The 15,546-nt window shown below is 41.3% G+C and overlaps 1 protein-coding gene across 1 annotated transcript in view; it reads left to right on the top strand.

Moving 5' to 3' along the window:
* The window catches only part of ift172 (intraflagellar transport 172), a 45,407-nt gene extending 30,567 nt beyond the window's left edge, over positions 1–14,840 (top strand). The window contains exons 32-48 of the mRNA XM_078274792.1: positions 37–101; positions 1,206–1,386; positions 1,620–1,729; positions 3,935–4,064; positions 6,027–6,125; positions 7,189–7,298; positions 7,444–7,507; positions 8,040–8,126; positions 8,918–9,034; positions 10,197–10,307; positions 10,471–10,590; positions 11,350–11,445; positions 11,851–11,910; positions 12,072–12,170; positions 12,666–12,819; positions 13,443–13,534; positions 13,847–14,840. Of these exons, the coding sequence (XP_078130918.1) occupies positions 37–101; positions 1,206–1,386; positions 1,620–1,729; positions 3,935–4,064; positions 6,027–6,125; positions 7,189–7,298; positions 7,444–7,507; positions 8,040–8,126; positions 8,918–9,034; positions 10,197–10,307; positions 10,471–10,590; positions 11,350–11,445; positions 11,851–11,910; positions 12,072–12,170; positions 12,666–12,819; positions 13,443–13,534; positions 13,847–13,936 (1,785 nt within the window). The 3' untranslated portion in view covers positions 13,937–14,840. The remainder of the gene's footprint in view (positions 1–36; positions 102–1,205; positions 1,387–1,619; positions 1,730–3,934; positions 4,065–6,026; positions 6,126–7,188; positions 7,299–7,443; positions 7,508–8,039; positions 8,127–8,917; positions 9,035–10,196; positions 10,308–10,470; positions 10,591–11,349; positions 11,446–11,850; positions 11,911–12,071; positions 12,171–12,665; positions 12,820–13,442; positions 13,535–13,846) is intronic.
* The last annotated feature ends 706 nt before the right edge of the window (positions 14,841–15,546 follow it).

Genomic DNA, 15,546 nt, shown 5'->3' on the forward strand with positions numbered 1-15,546 from the left:
CTGATCCTGATATTCTGACTCTGTATTTCCTTCCAGGGTAAGTTTCCTGAGGCCGAGATTGAGTTCATCAAAGCAGGAAAACCCAAAGAAGCCGTGTTCATGTGAGTACAGTTAGCTCACTGGAGCTGATTAGGAATTGTCAGAATTAGGGGTACATTTATATCTACCTGCAGAAAGTGTTGGCATGTAACTAAGTACATTTACTTAAAGTGTAACTCTCGCCAAAATGCAACCTAGGGTCTTTTTGTGAAAGCCTTTTGAATGGGAGCGCTAGGGGCACTTTTATGCTAGCCTCAAAATAGCTATTTTTAAAACACTAAGAAGGCTCGACACAACATGAAACTTTGCTTGAAGTATCGCCAGGGGCTCTACACATGAACGCAAGCATTGAGAACATTGTTTGTGTACACAGAGTTTACTAAAAAAAGGTTTTGAGCAACTCACGTTAGCAGTTGTTGTTTACGCTATCCGCCATTTTCCCAGTCCAAAATAGGCGATCTCCGAATGCGAATGAACGGACTCCATAGGAGGAAATGTCATTCCTATATGAGGCTCCTTTTTCAACTACAAGGTCAATATTGTGTTTCACTAACGACAAAACAACGAATAATCCGTGCATTTACATGGAACTAAGCTTTAGGAGCTTTCCATCTTTACTCTCCTCCCTCGACTATTTTTGACTGGCTCAATAGACGGCGACCTGAAGAACAACAGCTACAGTGAGTTGCTCAAAACCTTTCTTTTTAGTAAACTCTGGGTACACAAACAATGTTGTCAATGCTTGCGTTCATGTGTAGAGCCCCTGGCGATACTTTGAGCAAAGTTTCTAGTTGTGTCGAGCCTTCTTAGTGTTTTAAAAATAGCTATTTTGATGCTAGCATAAAAGTGCCCCTAGCACTCCCATTCAAAAGGCCATTTGACCGAAAAACGAGAATATGGTAAATCTTAAAAGTGAAGCTTCCGTCCTAAATATGCTTTTAAACGAAAGTTTGACTCGGGTACATTCCCAAAAAGACCCTAGGTTGCATTTTGGCGAGAGTTACGCTTTAAGTACTGTACTTAGACACAAATTAGGGTTCTTGTTTTTCCATTTTATGTAACTTCACACTACATTTTCTGTGGGGAAATACTGTCACTTTGCATGTTCCATTCCTGCACAGGATTTTAACTCCAGTGTGTGTGTGTGTCTGTGTGAACTGTTCCAGGTATGTCCACAACAAGGACTGGGCCAGTGCGCAGCGGGTGGCTGAGGGCCACGATCCAGAGAGTGTGTCTGAGGTCCTGGTCGGCCAAGCCAAGTTCTGCTTTGAACAGAAAGATTTCCAGAAGGCTGAAGCCTTCCTGCTACGAGCCCAGAGACCCGAACTTGCTGTTAAATATTACAAGGTAACTATAAGAGCCAAACTGACTTCAGAAAAGAAAAACAAGAAAAAGAGTTGCGAAATGTTCAAATAAAATATGATTTCTTTATTTTACTGAAATTTGAAAGATGTTGTTTAAACTACTGTTTAAAACTACTGATCAACAATGCACATTTTCGATTTTTAAATTCAAATCATAGACCTTAAACATCCCCCTTTGAGTTTTTCTTTAATGTATTCAATATTTGTGTTTGTCAGGATGCAGACATGTGGAGTGATGCCATGCGTATCTGTAAGGAGTATCTCCCCAACAAGCTCTCCATGCTCCAAGAGGAGTACGAGAAGGAGACCTCCAAGAAGGGAACCCAGTAAGATTAAAACCACAAAATATAAGAAAAAATCCATTTCTTATAACTTCTTGTAATGGTCATTTAAGGGCCGCCCACACCAACAACGATGACTATAACCATAACTATAACGATGTGAGCATCCACACTGCTGGGCGATAACGTTCTGCAAACCGTGACGTCAAGCTCGCGCTGCACGCTGCAGCTAATAATAATACATAATACAGCAGACGTTGCGTCGTACGATTACAGGAACGTCTGTAGTAATAGCCTACATATTTGTGAATTCAGGTACATTTTATGAACCAAAAAAGTCTACCGGCGGTCCCTGCAGGCGCCGACACCGCTGCCTTCTCCAGGCAACAGCGGGCACACAGAGCTTCAGAGAGCCGGGGATCAGAGCAGGTCTGTGCAGAGCACCGGAAACAAAAACACAGACAGTATGATAATAACATCTAAAACACAAGATTCACTCTCAGTGGTTTCTGTGACATGAGTAATACTTTCAAAGTTCTAATATATATAAAAAATACACAGAGCTGAAGGATCGTAGCCCCACCAAGTGTTAAAGTCACGTCACGCCATTGACCACCTGTGTGCAACAAATCTCTCCGCAGTGTCCAACCCGTTCTCACTCATCCGCATAGGGAGGTTGTTTGGGGTGGTGGATGGGTCAAAAAACACAGGACTTTCACCCAGGAGACCGGGGATCGTGTCCCGTTTGTCACGTTTCCTAAACCCAACTGTCGCTTTCTTCTTTTCCTGAACCCAACTGTCCCACGTGTCATGGAAACGTACCTTTTTATAAGCCCACCCACGACCTTTTCCTTAACCTAACTGCGTCAAAAGTGACGCCAATAGTCCCGACCAAGCGCGTTTAGATATGACGCTAAAGGAGACTTTTAGCGTCAATAACAACGCCAAAGGGTGCGCCTAACCAAGCGTCCGTATTTGACGCGATGGGAGTGAGAATGTGTTGCAGTGTCTCTCTTCGCCGTGTCATGTTGTAAACTCAGATGGATTTTGATTGGCTGTCAGTGTTTCTATCGTTAATCAAATCGCTCTGAAAGTGACCCCGACGATATCGTTCTCCACTGTCGTCATCGTTATAGCTGTGGTGTGGACTCCACCGTCAACTTGAGTTAGGACAATCTTTAAAACTATATATTTACAGTTACCGTTATAGTTATCGTTCTTGGTGTGGACGACCTTTTGTTCATTGCAGTCCAGAGAGCCTTAAAATGGTGATTTAATTTATCTTTATCTGTTTTTTTTGTGCCCACATAACGCAGTAACCTTGTTATAGTTACAACAGTGGCAACAGCAGATGCCAAAAGCCTCGTTAACGTGACTCAGAATTACAGATCAGAGGTTTGGTATTTGTGGGACATTGTTTTAAGACCCGTTATGTGATTAAGAAACCCCTTAAAAGCCAGAGGGAGACCACAGAGCACTATGAACATTTCACAGGCTCTCCCCATTCACCCACAAGTATAATCTATGCGCAAAGAGTCAGTTTGATGCTTTATTAAAACACAGCTCATGTATTATCCCAAATTGAAACTACCAACAAGGAATTGCTCATTAGCCGGCAGACCAGCAGCACACTCTCTCTCTCTCTCTCTCATCCTCCTCCCATCGCTTCTTCCTCTTTAATGAATTGTGGGAGAAAAACATCAATAGTAACCAATGGAAACAAGCGAGGAAGTGAGGGTTAAAGTGAGAAAACACTGAATTATTCCTGCAGCGTTTACAGCCCAGGCTTCAGATAAGTACAAGGCTTCCTATTTATTTTTTCTCCATTTTGCAAATGATCGAATTTTAGTTTGCTACCTTTTCATGAAATATAATTAAAAGTAGAGATCAAGAACAAGAAAGTGATTAAAAGGGTGAACTGTGGACATGATTTCCGTGCTATGATTATTTGAAAAATTGTGGTGTGACCCAGAGAAAGCCATGTATTCGTTTCCCATTCATTGCAGCCCAACAAAAAAATCACATTAACCCCTTTTGAAAGACAGTGTTATGTTAAAACTGGAGTGTGGAACTTTTACATATAAATGAACGTCCGTTACATTCAAACCCTTGCAAAATGAGTTCACACAATGCTGATTAAGCCTATCACCAACAGGGAAAGCACCTTGTATTTCACTCTGTATTATACCAAAATTGTGTGACTCTGATTGTTATGTGACTCTGTGTGTGTGTGTTTGTTTGGTGTTTCAGGGGTGTGGGGGGTCTGCTGGAACAGGCCAAGGAGTGGGAGCAGTCAGGTGAACACTCCCGGGCCGTGGAGTGTTACCTGAAGGTGAAGGACGACTCCAACCTGGCCCTGATGGAGAAGTGCTGGATGAAGGTAAACGATAGCCTCCCTTCTTTATTGCCACACAGGGCTGAGGATTAATCACTGAGTACCTTGATTATCAATTCATCGTTTAAAGGTGCTCTAAGCAATGTTGGGTGACGTCACTTCTTCTTGACGTTCGAAGTATTGTCAAACAAAACAGAGGCTAGCTCGCCCCTCCCTCCTCCTCCTCATCCCGTCCCCTCCCTTCCGCGCACTAACCTCCCAACCCCCACCCCCAAATCCTTCTTGTCGGTAATTGGCTGGAACACTGTTTGTTATGTTTGGTGGTGCACGTTGGCGCAGTTTGTTTTTGTTGCTGTTTGTGGAGCCTGGGCTGTCTACAGAGACTGCATTTTTTTACAGTGTGTTCAGGGGACAGGCAGCTAGCAGATAGTGAGGAGATGTTTGCTGTATGTGACAAAAAATGTTCTAGCCTCACAATGCGTGATCTGAGGGATCGTCAAATAATTTACAGGAGAAAAAAAAAAGACAATTGTATTCGTTTTTTCAGACTGTCGAGTTACTTGATCATTTTCTCTCCTCAGGCCATTAAAGATTATTAATAAAAAAAAAAAGAATCAAGTCATTTTTCAATGTAAAAATGCCAAACTTTTCATAGAAAATCCATAGAAAAGAGGAAAACTCATACATCTTACAGTAATTCTAGAAAACAATACAGTAACATGGTAACATGGCTTTTTGTAATGCCATGTTAAACACGTGCTGTACAAAACTCTTTCTAAGGCCGGCTTCACACTGGCTGCGTGGCGTGAGCGTGGCGTGTCAGTTGCGTTTCAGTTGCGTGGCGGCTGCGTGGCATTTTCTATGTCTTTGCACACCAGAAACGTGTCTGATGTGGTGCTGCTGCTGCTAGCCTTGTCTGTACACACGTATGTTTCCCATTTCCCCTGCACTCAAGCAGTAGTATACTTCATGTTAAACATACATATATACTGATTTGATTACAGCAAAGACAACGTCGGCAGTATTGACGACAAAATAGGCTACAGAATATTTTGTTCTGTATTGACAGGTGCAATATTTGAAAATCGATAATAATTTAGTATTATTTTTTTAAATTACATTTATATCTGCATCTATGTCAAAACCTAGAGACTTTCAAAATGTCATTTATTAATATTGTGAATGTGTGTCAAAATGACATACAAACATCTTTTCCTGTTCTATTTTGCCTGGAAACGCTTCCAGCACGCTTGCGTGTCGCGTGAAAAATAGGCGTCGGTCCTATTTCTAGCATGCACGCGTTTTTCGGGCGGGTCACGCAGGCAGTGTGCAAGCTCTAACCTGTTAACACGGGAGCCGAAATAAAACGAACACGCCACGCAGCTGACACGCTCACACAGCCAGTGTGAAGCTGGCCTAATGCTTGCGGTTAACTTATTTATGTGTTAATTTATTATGATGACATGGCTGTTGCTACATCTAATCTGAAATATACCTAGTATGATTAGGTTTAAATAGTAAACAAAAAATAAAACAAGAAGAACACAGACTGGGCACTAAAACCAAAATGAAAGTGTCCGCAACAGAAACAAAAAAATTCACCAATTAGCGTCTTTCACAGTCAATATTGTAGTGGATGGATGATAGATGTATAGTGGTAGCCAACACAAGGGTGGAGGAAGAGGAAAGGTCACAGTATCACCAACATCAATAGATTTCCCTCCAGGGGTTCACAGTAATTATTGTGTGTTAATGATCGAAGTGCTATGGAGACCAGATCAGTTGGAATTTGAATGATTTGGTCTTGTGGTGTTGCTGAAAAGAAAGGTCTCAGATCAATAGTTGGGAGTTTGATTAGCCACTGTGAGAAAAAGACAGACGGATAGTGTGAGAATTGAACGTTATCCTGGTTGGGTTAAAGGTAAGGGTCGGAGGGTCGACACAATCAATATGTGGCTTCCTGTAAAAAGCCTGAAAGTGTGTTTTTATTTGTTGGTGTGTCTCCAGGCAGCAGAGTTGTCCATTAAGTTCCTCAGTGGTGATCGAGCGGTGGAGGTGGTCCAGGTGGTCGGACCACGACTCACACAGCTGAGGAAGTACAACGCTGTGGGTGAACACACACACACACACACACACACACACACACACACACACACACACACACACACGCCAAGGTTTTCCCTACCATTATAAAGCTTAGGTGAAGCACCCAAGCCGTTTTTTGGTACCACCTAACGGTACAGGTACAATGCTACAATGCGACTTCAACGTGCACGCAAAGCATCCCGGGAAGGCGGCGTTGCATTTGAAAGAATGCTGCGCGTCCAAAAGCTGGCCGATGCCCATCTTTTTGCAAATTAATCCATTGAACGCAACGCAACTATCCAGTAGAAGTAGACGAAAATCTTTCAAACTGACCTTTGTCGATCTGAAATAAAGACAGATTCAGCAACCGTATGGCCTATTTCTCGCTTAAAATGTTTTCAGAAACACGTTTAGGTGAACTATTTTCGTAAAATACTAGATCGTATTCTCAACGAGCCACCATGACACTCTGTTGAAATTCTCGAGAAGCCAAACGCACGACACGCATTCGTCCAATCAGCTGCCGGTCAGGGGCGTGGAGCATCAACCATGGATGTATGACGTCGCGACGCCACGCTTCAGTCATGTCGGACAAATGGATGCGTACCGTAAGCCTAATGTATGTAAAATCAATGTGAGCTTCAAAACTAACTAAATTATTTTTTTTGTAGTTGGTCCCCACTGGACTTATTTAGCAAGTTTTGTCTTTTTTAGTTTTATTTATTTATTTATTTATTGATTTATTTATTTATTTATTTATTATCTGCTCTAGGTTTTCCAATGTTTAAGACAAAGATATGGTAATATTAATGTTCCAAAATGATATGAAATCACACTCTTTTCTTTTTAAATAGAAAAACACACACACACACACACACACACACACACACACACACACACACACACACATGATATCTTGGCACAAAGGAAATCTACACCTTGTTTAAACCTGTTAAATAAAAAGAACCAACTGAGTATTTAATACATTGCCCCAAACATGCTTGTATGAGTCCGTTTCAGCATTTAGGGTTTTTAAGTTTCCCCTCTTTTCTCCTGTTGTGTTGTTTGTCTTCTCATGTTTAAGGCGGCTGAGCTCTACCTAAACATGAATCTCATCAAAGAGGCAATCGATGTCTTTATTGAGGGCGAAGAGTGGAACAAAGCCAAGAGAGTCGCCAAGGAGCTGGAGCCGAGGTTTAAAGACACATTCACAATCAGTGTGATACTACCTCACTTAAACATACTTATAACCTCTTAAAAGTATATGAAAATTCAGAATAGCTGGAGTTACTTTGCCATTTCTTTGCCCTGTATCTCATTACCCCGATCTCTTTGGCAGGTACGAGGACTACGTGGACCAGAAATACAAAGAGCACCTTAAGAACCAAGGCAAAGTTGACTCTGTACGTACAATTACACACTAATACACACTGGATCTAACACATATGATCTTGATCTAATGCACTTGAGCCTGATTAGGACGAAGTCCACTATCGGCAGAATAGGAGGCCTCCTTTACTCACCCATCATATTGCACAGGAAATATACCAATCTGAAATATGTATAAAAGAAACAGAGAAATGTATCTTTCACCCATTTCATCCCTGTAGTAAAATCCCATTTACCACATAGCAAGAAGTGTGTTGTGTACATTTTACTGAGATTACTTTACATCATTTCTGGTTGTTCAAGTCCTCGCAAAGCAAATCATTCTGTTCATTTGGAGCTGCCAGTGTGTGAAAGTTGTAAAGTTTACTTTGCACTTTAAACAAAGCAAGATAGAAAAAGATAAGAAAAATAACTTGAATACTTGAAATGGTCTAATTTCAACTATCATGTTGTCGTTTATGAAACTGAGAAGCTTTTTTTGTTGTGTGTGTGTGTGTGTGTGTGTGTGTGTGTGTGTGTGTGTGTGTGTGTGTGTGTGTGTTATAGCTGGTGGGTGTGGATGTCATGGCAGCTCTGGACATGTACGCAGAGAGAGGCCAGTGGGAGAAATGTCTGGAGACAGCATCTAAACAGGTACTGAACACACAATCAACCTTACTCTAAAAGGTGTGACGTCAAGTTTAGATTACGGACAAAGAATTCAGTTTACAAAAATCTCTACAGCAGAGCAGTTGGGAACTAACCTGACTCCGCCAGATGGATTGCTTCGCATTTGCTCGGCATATCCATCTGGGATCTTTCCGTTGGAGAACTTTTGGGAAGGGGCGAAAATACCGGTTAGCTGATTGGATAAACCATCTGTCTATCACCACCTATGTTGGTGATAGACGGGCCAAATCAAACAATCAGATCAACGATATATCAAACCCTTGCCGAAACCAGTTGGGAGAAGAGCAAAAACATCTTTTCCTCCGAGAAAAGCCTCCAGTGCCGTTTTTTGCTCTTCTTTCAACGAAGGAATACTTTCTAATTTGGATAAAATTTGCGCGATAGCTACGCTCATCTCATCCGTGGAAGCCGCCATGTTGTTTAGACTGAACAGTCACTTCTCGTTGCGTCACACCTAAACCCGCCTCAAAACCAATGCTGATTGGTCGGTCGTTTGGCGAACGCTCCAAATTTTCTCTGTCTCAAGATGCCAGACTGATCTGCGAGTGGAAAACTGGAGCTCGTGAGATCAGGACGGTCTCACGAGGCTAGTTGGGAACATGTGTTTGGGGCAAATTAACAAGTAATGTTCACTGTAACCTAAACTTCCATTAGTAGCTCAGTAAAACTGCATCTATGTGAAGTTTTCCTTGAGTAAAAAAAAAGTAAATGTCATGTTGTCAGTGCTCCTTATCATCCCTGTTGTGTTTTTTAAGAACTTTAAGATCCTCCAGAAGTACATCGCTCTGTACGCTACACACCTCATCAAGGAGGAAGACGCTCCAAAGGCTCTGCAGCTCTACATACAGCACGGAGCACCACCTAACCCTCAGGTACTGTACGCACACACACACACCTTTAACTCCTTATTCACGGGAAACCGCTTCCATTAATTGATTATCATTCACACTCAGTAGATGCCCTGTTAGCAGACCCAAACGGCACAGAATCTGCAGATTTTTTTTTACAGTTTTCAGCGGTGATCCAGAATGAAAATCTGTTTTTCTGCTTGGGGTGGATATGTGTTGACATTCTAAGTTGTATTTAAAAAAAAAAAAAAGAAAGTCTTTCTAATACGTCCTGTTTTGCTGCTAGATCAACCTGAACGCTGTTATGTTCTGGAAACAGAACCTTTAGGGTTTCTCATGAACATATGCTTGAGTACATGTCAGCCTACCTTCATGAAGACCACTAAAGTCATTCAATTTTAAATAGTATGGATAATCTTGTCTTACAGATATCCACAAAAATCCACATCATCATACATAGTGTGTGACGTTAGAATAAAACAAACAAAATATTCTCTCTTTGACAAAATATGGCTAAAAAATACCCAGTTTACTCTGTTTTTGGAAGCAAATCTGCCTTTTCAGGCTTTCACTTGTTAGTTAAAGGTGCTCTAAGCGATGTTGGGTGACGTCATTTCTTGTTGACGTTCGAAGTATTGTCAAACAAAACGGAGGCTAGCTCGCCCCTCCCTCCTCCCTCCTCCTCATCCCGTCCCCTCCCACTCCCTTCCATGCTTCCGCGCACTAACCCCCCAAACCCCCCACCCCCAACTCCTTCTTGTCGGTTATTGGCTGGAACACTGTTTGTTATGTTTGATGGTTCAGGTTGGCGCAGTTTGTTTTTGTTGCTGTTTGTGGAGCCTGGGCTGTCTACAGAGACCATGTTTTTTTTTTTTTACAGTGTGTTCAGGGGACAGGCAGCTAGCAGATAGTGAGGAGATGTTTGCTGTATGTGACAAAAAAATGTTCTAGCCTCAAAACGCGTGACAATCACAGTACCTTTTAATGCTACAACCACACCATAGAATGTCATACATCTCTTGTTTACTGGACTGTTTACTGTCGATTTATTTTATGATACACAAAGCATCTATGGAAGGAGTAGTATTCCTATATTGTGATATTGTTACTTTTACTTAATTACAGGATCTGAGAACTTCTTCCACCACTGGATCCAACTGATAACTTTCACCTTTTTTACTCTCAGAACTTTAACATCTACAAGCGCCTGTTCCTGGACCTGATTAACCTTCCCGCCACTGATGGACCAGAGTCTTACCGGATGTGGGCCGACCTCCGTAATTTCCTGCTGCAGCTGGTAAATCACAACAGCATCTAGTTTAGACCATCTAAGCTGGAAAGAGCTATTTAATGCAAAATTGGTTCACTCCTGTAATTCTCTGATATATGATGCGAATTTCCTGATATTCCCTTAACTTTAATTCCTCTTTTTGTAATGCCTGTGTCGTGTGTGATTTCAGTGTGAGAACATGTCCAGGTCGGCCGAGGCCAACTCTCCCGCTCATGAAGACTTTGAGCAGTTACTGCTGATCGCTCACTACTACGCCACGCGATCCGCAACAAGAGGAGTCCCACAGCTGGTACACAAAACACAGAAACACTCAGGGAGGATCACAGAAGGCTTCACTTTTTGCATTTTACCTGCTTAGTAGGGCTGGGCAATATATCGATATTATATCCATATCGTGATATGAGACTAGATATCGTAATATCGTGATATGACATAAGTGTTGTCTTTTACTGGTTTTAAAGGCTGCATGACAGTAAAGTGATGTACTTTTCTGTTACCAGACTGTTCTAGCTGTTTTATTATTTGCCTTTTCCCCCACTTAGACATTATGTCCACATTACTGATAATTATTTATCTAAAATCTAAGTGTGAAGATATTTTGTTAAAGCACCAATTGTCAACCCTAGAATATCGCCGCAATATCGAGGTATTTGGTCAAGAATATCGTGATATCTGATTTTCTCCCTATTGCCCAGCCCTACTGCCTAGATATTATAAGATAATAGATTTCAGATCGGTTTTTATTCAAATTTGGGGCTAAATTCACATGTGCACGATTACATTTGAAATTAACATTAGAAAGAAAATAAGCTTTCCTTCTTGAATGTGATTTTTTTTTTTGATTTGTTTCCTGTGTACAGCGGCTCACGCATGTTAATGAACCTGCAGGGAACGATGCATGACAAACTTAAACCTTCTGATAGATCTTTTTTTTTTTTTTATACTAGAGGGTAACTCGCTACTTTTTCCTCCACAGTCGGCGGTGGCAGTTTGACAGTTGACTCATTTTAAAATCAAAAGCTTCTTTGCTTCTCCTCTGTATTTTCAGGTCAGTCTCTCAGCCAAGCTGGCGGTGTCTCTGCTGCGTCACACCGAGCTCGTTCCTGCAGACAAGGCTTTCTACGAGGCCGGCCTGGCCTGCAGGGTGAGTCCACCAATGAGAGAGGAAGAAACATTAGTTCTTCCACCTAAGATAGAGTCTCAACATTTTTTTGAAGTGCATCTTAAAAGGTCACGATTCACGTGTATATTCTAGGACTTCCATGACAAAAAGCAAACCTAGAAATCAGTTTTTACGTCGACCCATTGGTTTTGAAAAGCCAAGAATAATATCAAATATATTCTGCATTTCTCTGTGGTCCATTAGTTTGCTTCTCTCTGGAAAGTTGTGTTATGTTTTTAATGGCTTTTAAGGTGGGAATTGGACAGCGTAGGCCTTTTGGGGAGCAACTTCAAAGTATATATGAAACATTTGTTCTAGAAACCATCCCAATTCCTCTGACTGATACATGAAACTGTGTACCTTTTTTTTTTTTTTATAACCTGGCAGGCTGTTGGCTGGGAGAACATGGCCTTCATCTTCCTTAATCACTTTCTGGATCTGTGTGATGTGAGTAATCCTGCACAACTCAACTGTAGGATAAAAACTGCCTACAAAATCTAGCTACCTTTTATCATATGTCCCATGAAGTAAAAGATCCAGTATTTTTATGAATATCAAAACTCCTTTCCAACACCATTAGACTGTATGACCATGATTTCTGTCTCCAGGCGATTGACGAGGGGACGCTGGACGCCCTGGACCACTCCGACTTCCTGGACACCGACATTCCCTTTGAGGTTCCAGTTCCCACCAAACTCTGTGTCACCGTAAGACATCCTTCTACCAAACACACGGCAAAACATCCCACTGGACACGCTGTGGTCAGACTGATAAATGGGGACAATATTGGTGCTGTGTTATAAGTCAGATCTGGGGGAAATTATACTAAATAGAGCTTCAACCATAATATCTAATATAGAAAATAATAATATAGAACAGTGGTAGGTAAGCAGCGGGCCGTGGACCAAATCCATCCCTCTACCAAAAGTGTGTGTGTGTGTGTGTGTGTGTGTGTGTGTGTGTGTGTGTGTGTGTGTGTGTGTGTGTGTGTGTGTGTGTGTGTGTGTGTGTGTGTGTGTGTGTGTGTGTGTGTGTGTGTGTGTGTGTAGACTCTCCAATATCCCCTAGCCAGACATTAGCTACAGGGTTTCATTTATTTCAATTATTCTGTTCATTCAGAGCTGCCAGTATGTAAAAGTTTACTTTGTACTTCAAACAAAGCAAGATAGAAAAAGATAAGTGTGTGTGTGTGTGTTTTACAGGACGCCCAGCGGGAGGAGATCCGTGACTGGGTGCTGATGGTGTCCATGGACAACCGGTTGGAGCAGGTTTTGCCGCGTGACGAGAGGAACTCATATGAAGCCTCGCTGGTGGCCGCCAACACCGGCCTCCGCTCTCTGCCCTGTGTCCTTACTGGTAAGACACACACACACACACACACACACACACACACTCATCAAATCTGGTGAATTCAAAACTGAAAAGAGTTAGGTTTTTTTTGAGAAAAATAACAAAACAAATCTAAGAATAAAACATTCAATCTTTGTGAAAAGAATATGAATCAACGTACAAAAATGTAATCTCTTTGAGAAAATACATGTCCTTCGTTATCTAGAGTTTTCATTGTTTAGCTGTTGATGAATAAAAAGCACTCTCTAATCAGTCTCAGTTGACTTTAAATGAGCAGTAGCGGCATAGTTATTTGCTTGACAAAAACTTCCATTAGGCTAGATATAGTACCCCCCCCCCAACAAGAATGTCTCAAGAAATTGTCTTTTATGGACGTGCTTTGACTTTAAAAATCTTAATCTATGTCTATGTTCACGATTCTTCATTCTTCATCTCATTTTGAATTTGAAATAAATATAAAATGATTTGATATAAAGTATTCCGTCACCAGCAACAACAGATCCCATCACTTGGCTGCTAATGTTGAATTCCCAGTTTTCTGCTTGAATGTAGACACACACACACACACACACACACACACACACACACACAAAGTATACCCGCTCACTCTATGGTGCTCCTGCGTCCAGGCTACCCCGTACTGAGGGATAAGATTGAGTTCTCGCCTGTGGGGAAAGCAGCCAACAAGAAAGACTGGAACCAATTCCTCGTGGCCACAAAGGTGAGACACACAAAAAAAATATCCAGCGGTGGAATATAATTAAGTACATTGACTCAATACTTATGTACAAATTTGAGGTGCTTACTTAAATTACTTTTTATGCCACTCTTGAGTTTCATCATCTCTCTCAACATCAACAGTGATGTTATGTTAAATCAGCAGAGATGACTTATCGCAGCATCACTATCTGCACGTCTACGAGACACACACACACACACACACACACATTTATTTCTTCAGTGTGCAGCAGTGACTGCGTATGTTGAATCTGTTTTGTGATTGGTCGATGTTTGTGTCCATCTTCCCCTGCAGACCACTCACAGTTCAGAGTGTCAGGACGTCCTCAAGTTCATCAGCCAGTGGTGTGGCAGCCTGCCGGCATCTGGGTTCTCCTTCCACTGACACACACACACACACTCTGCTATCTCTCGTTTTGTTACACTCTTCATTTTTGCTGCAAGATTTAAAATACTTCATCTGTCTGTGCTCTTTCACCTCTCTTCTTCTTCTTTCTCTTCTCTGTTGCTCTGTCGTTCATGTATCCAAAAACCCAAAACAGATTGACTAGCCACCAACTGTATATTTATTTATGAAATCCTGTAGAAGATCCCTTTTCTTTTTTTTTCATTGTTTTTTGCTACAAACAAGTCACATTTAAAGCAATTTAAATTGGAAAAACAGCCACAGTCAGCCACATATTTAAATATGAGGAATATTTGTGTAACTGGACAATGTAAACTCCTGCTTAGGACAATACAAACCCACACAAATTTAACAAAGTCATTTCCTAAAACAGCTGGTCACTGGGCTCCAAACAGGAGTAACATGTAAATGTCAGCCAGAGCTCTTTGCTCTATGGCGATGACGGGACACACAAACCTCCCACTGATTCCCTGTGCTCGCACTTTATTTTTGTCCTCTGACTGGTCACTTTATCCTGAGCCATCACCATGGAAACACATTCCTCCACAGTCCCCTGTATCATCTATCTTTTCCTCTCCTCTTTTTTTCTCTCATTAGAAAGACTTTCTCTCAGGATGGCATCGCTGAATAAAAGCCAAAGGTTTCCGTCAGATCTTAAAAAAATGAATAGTTTTTACTCCAGCAGATATTATGACACTGTAAATATGTTCGACTGGACTCTACTGACAGTTTAGGGACTTTTTAATGTGTGCAGTCTGAAACGAGCTGTGTACTCAGAGTATGTTTCAAAAGCTGGAATCTCTGGCAATGCCTTTTATTGTGTGTTTGATATGGAATGTATTTTGTTTAAAAAAGTTCAAATAAAAGCTAGTTTTCAAGCATTCTTTTAATCCATTTTGATTGCTTTGCTTTTGATCATTTTTTTTAATGTTTGTTCACACGGTAACACAGTTGTTCGTATGTTAGGAATAGGGATTGCAGCGGTATACCGGTTTCATACCGTGGTAAGAAAATTGACGGTTATCATACCGTGTACATTTGCTTATCTACGGTATAGAAGAAAATATGTTATTTTTAAAAGAGAGACTTTTTATACATAGTTCCATTATTTAAAAAAAAAATGGTTTCCAGTTTCAATTTTCAAAGTGTATGTTTGACCAAAAAACCCTTTTCATTCCTTTAAAGGTCCAATGTGTAGGAATTTCTCCCATCTAGCGTTGAGATCATATATCGCAATCAACTCTCTCGCGCCACACAGTTCAAAGTTACGTATTACAGCTACGGTAGCCGTTCGGCATCTCTTTCGATCCCCTTTTCCTTCATCAGGTCTTTCCATCTTTGGAAGGCGGCTCCAATGTTCACTCTTTTTTTCTGATGACGCCAGCCTCTTGCTCTTTTCAATATCCTTTTTCTTTTTCTGGGCGAAGAAGAAGACTCCTCTTCCTGAAATTTGGATTTTGAATACGTGTGGTCCTCCATGTTTCCTTCTTCAAACTTCAAAAAGGCCGGGAAGCTACGATACCCGTTAGCAGCATTAGCAGCACCTGTGAGTTTATCATGTGACAGCGAAAACGCGAAAGGCGGAGCAG

Source organism: Sander vitreus, chromosome 18 (genome assembly GCF_031162955.1).
Source record: "Sander vitreus isolate 19-12246 chromosome 18, sanVit1, whole genome shotgun sequence".
NCBI lineage: Eukaryota > Metazoa > Chordata > Actinopteri > Perciformes > Percidae > Sander > Sander vitreus.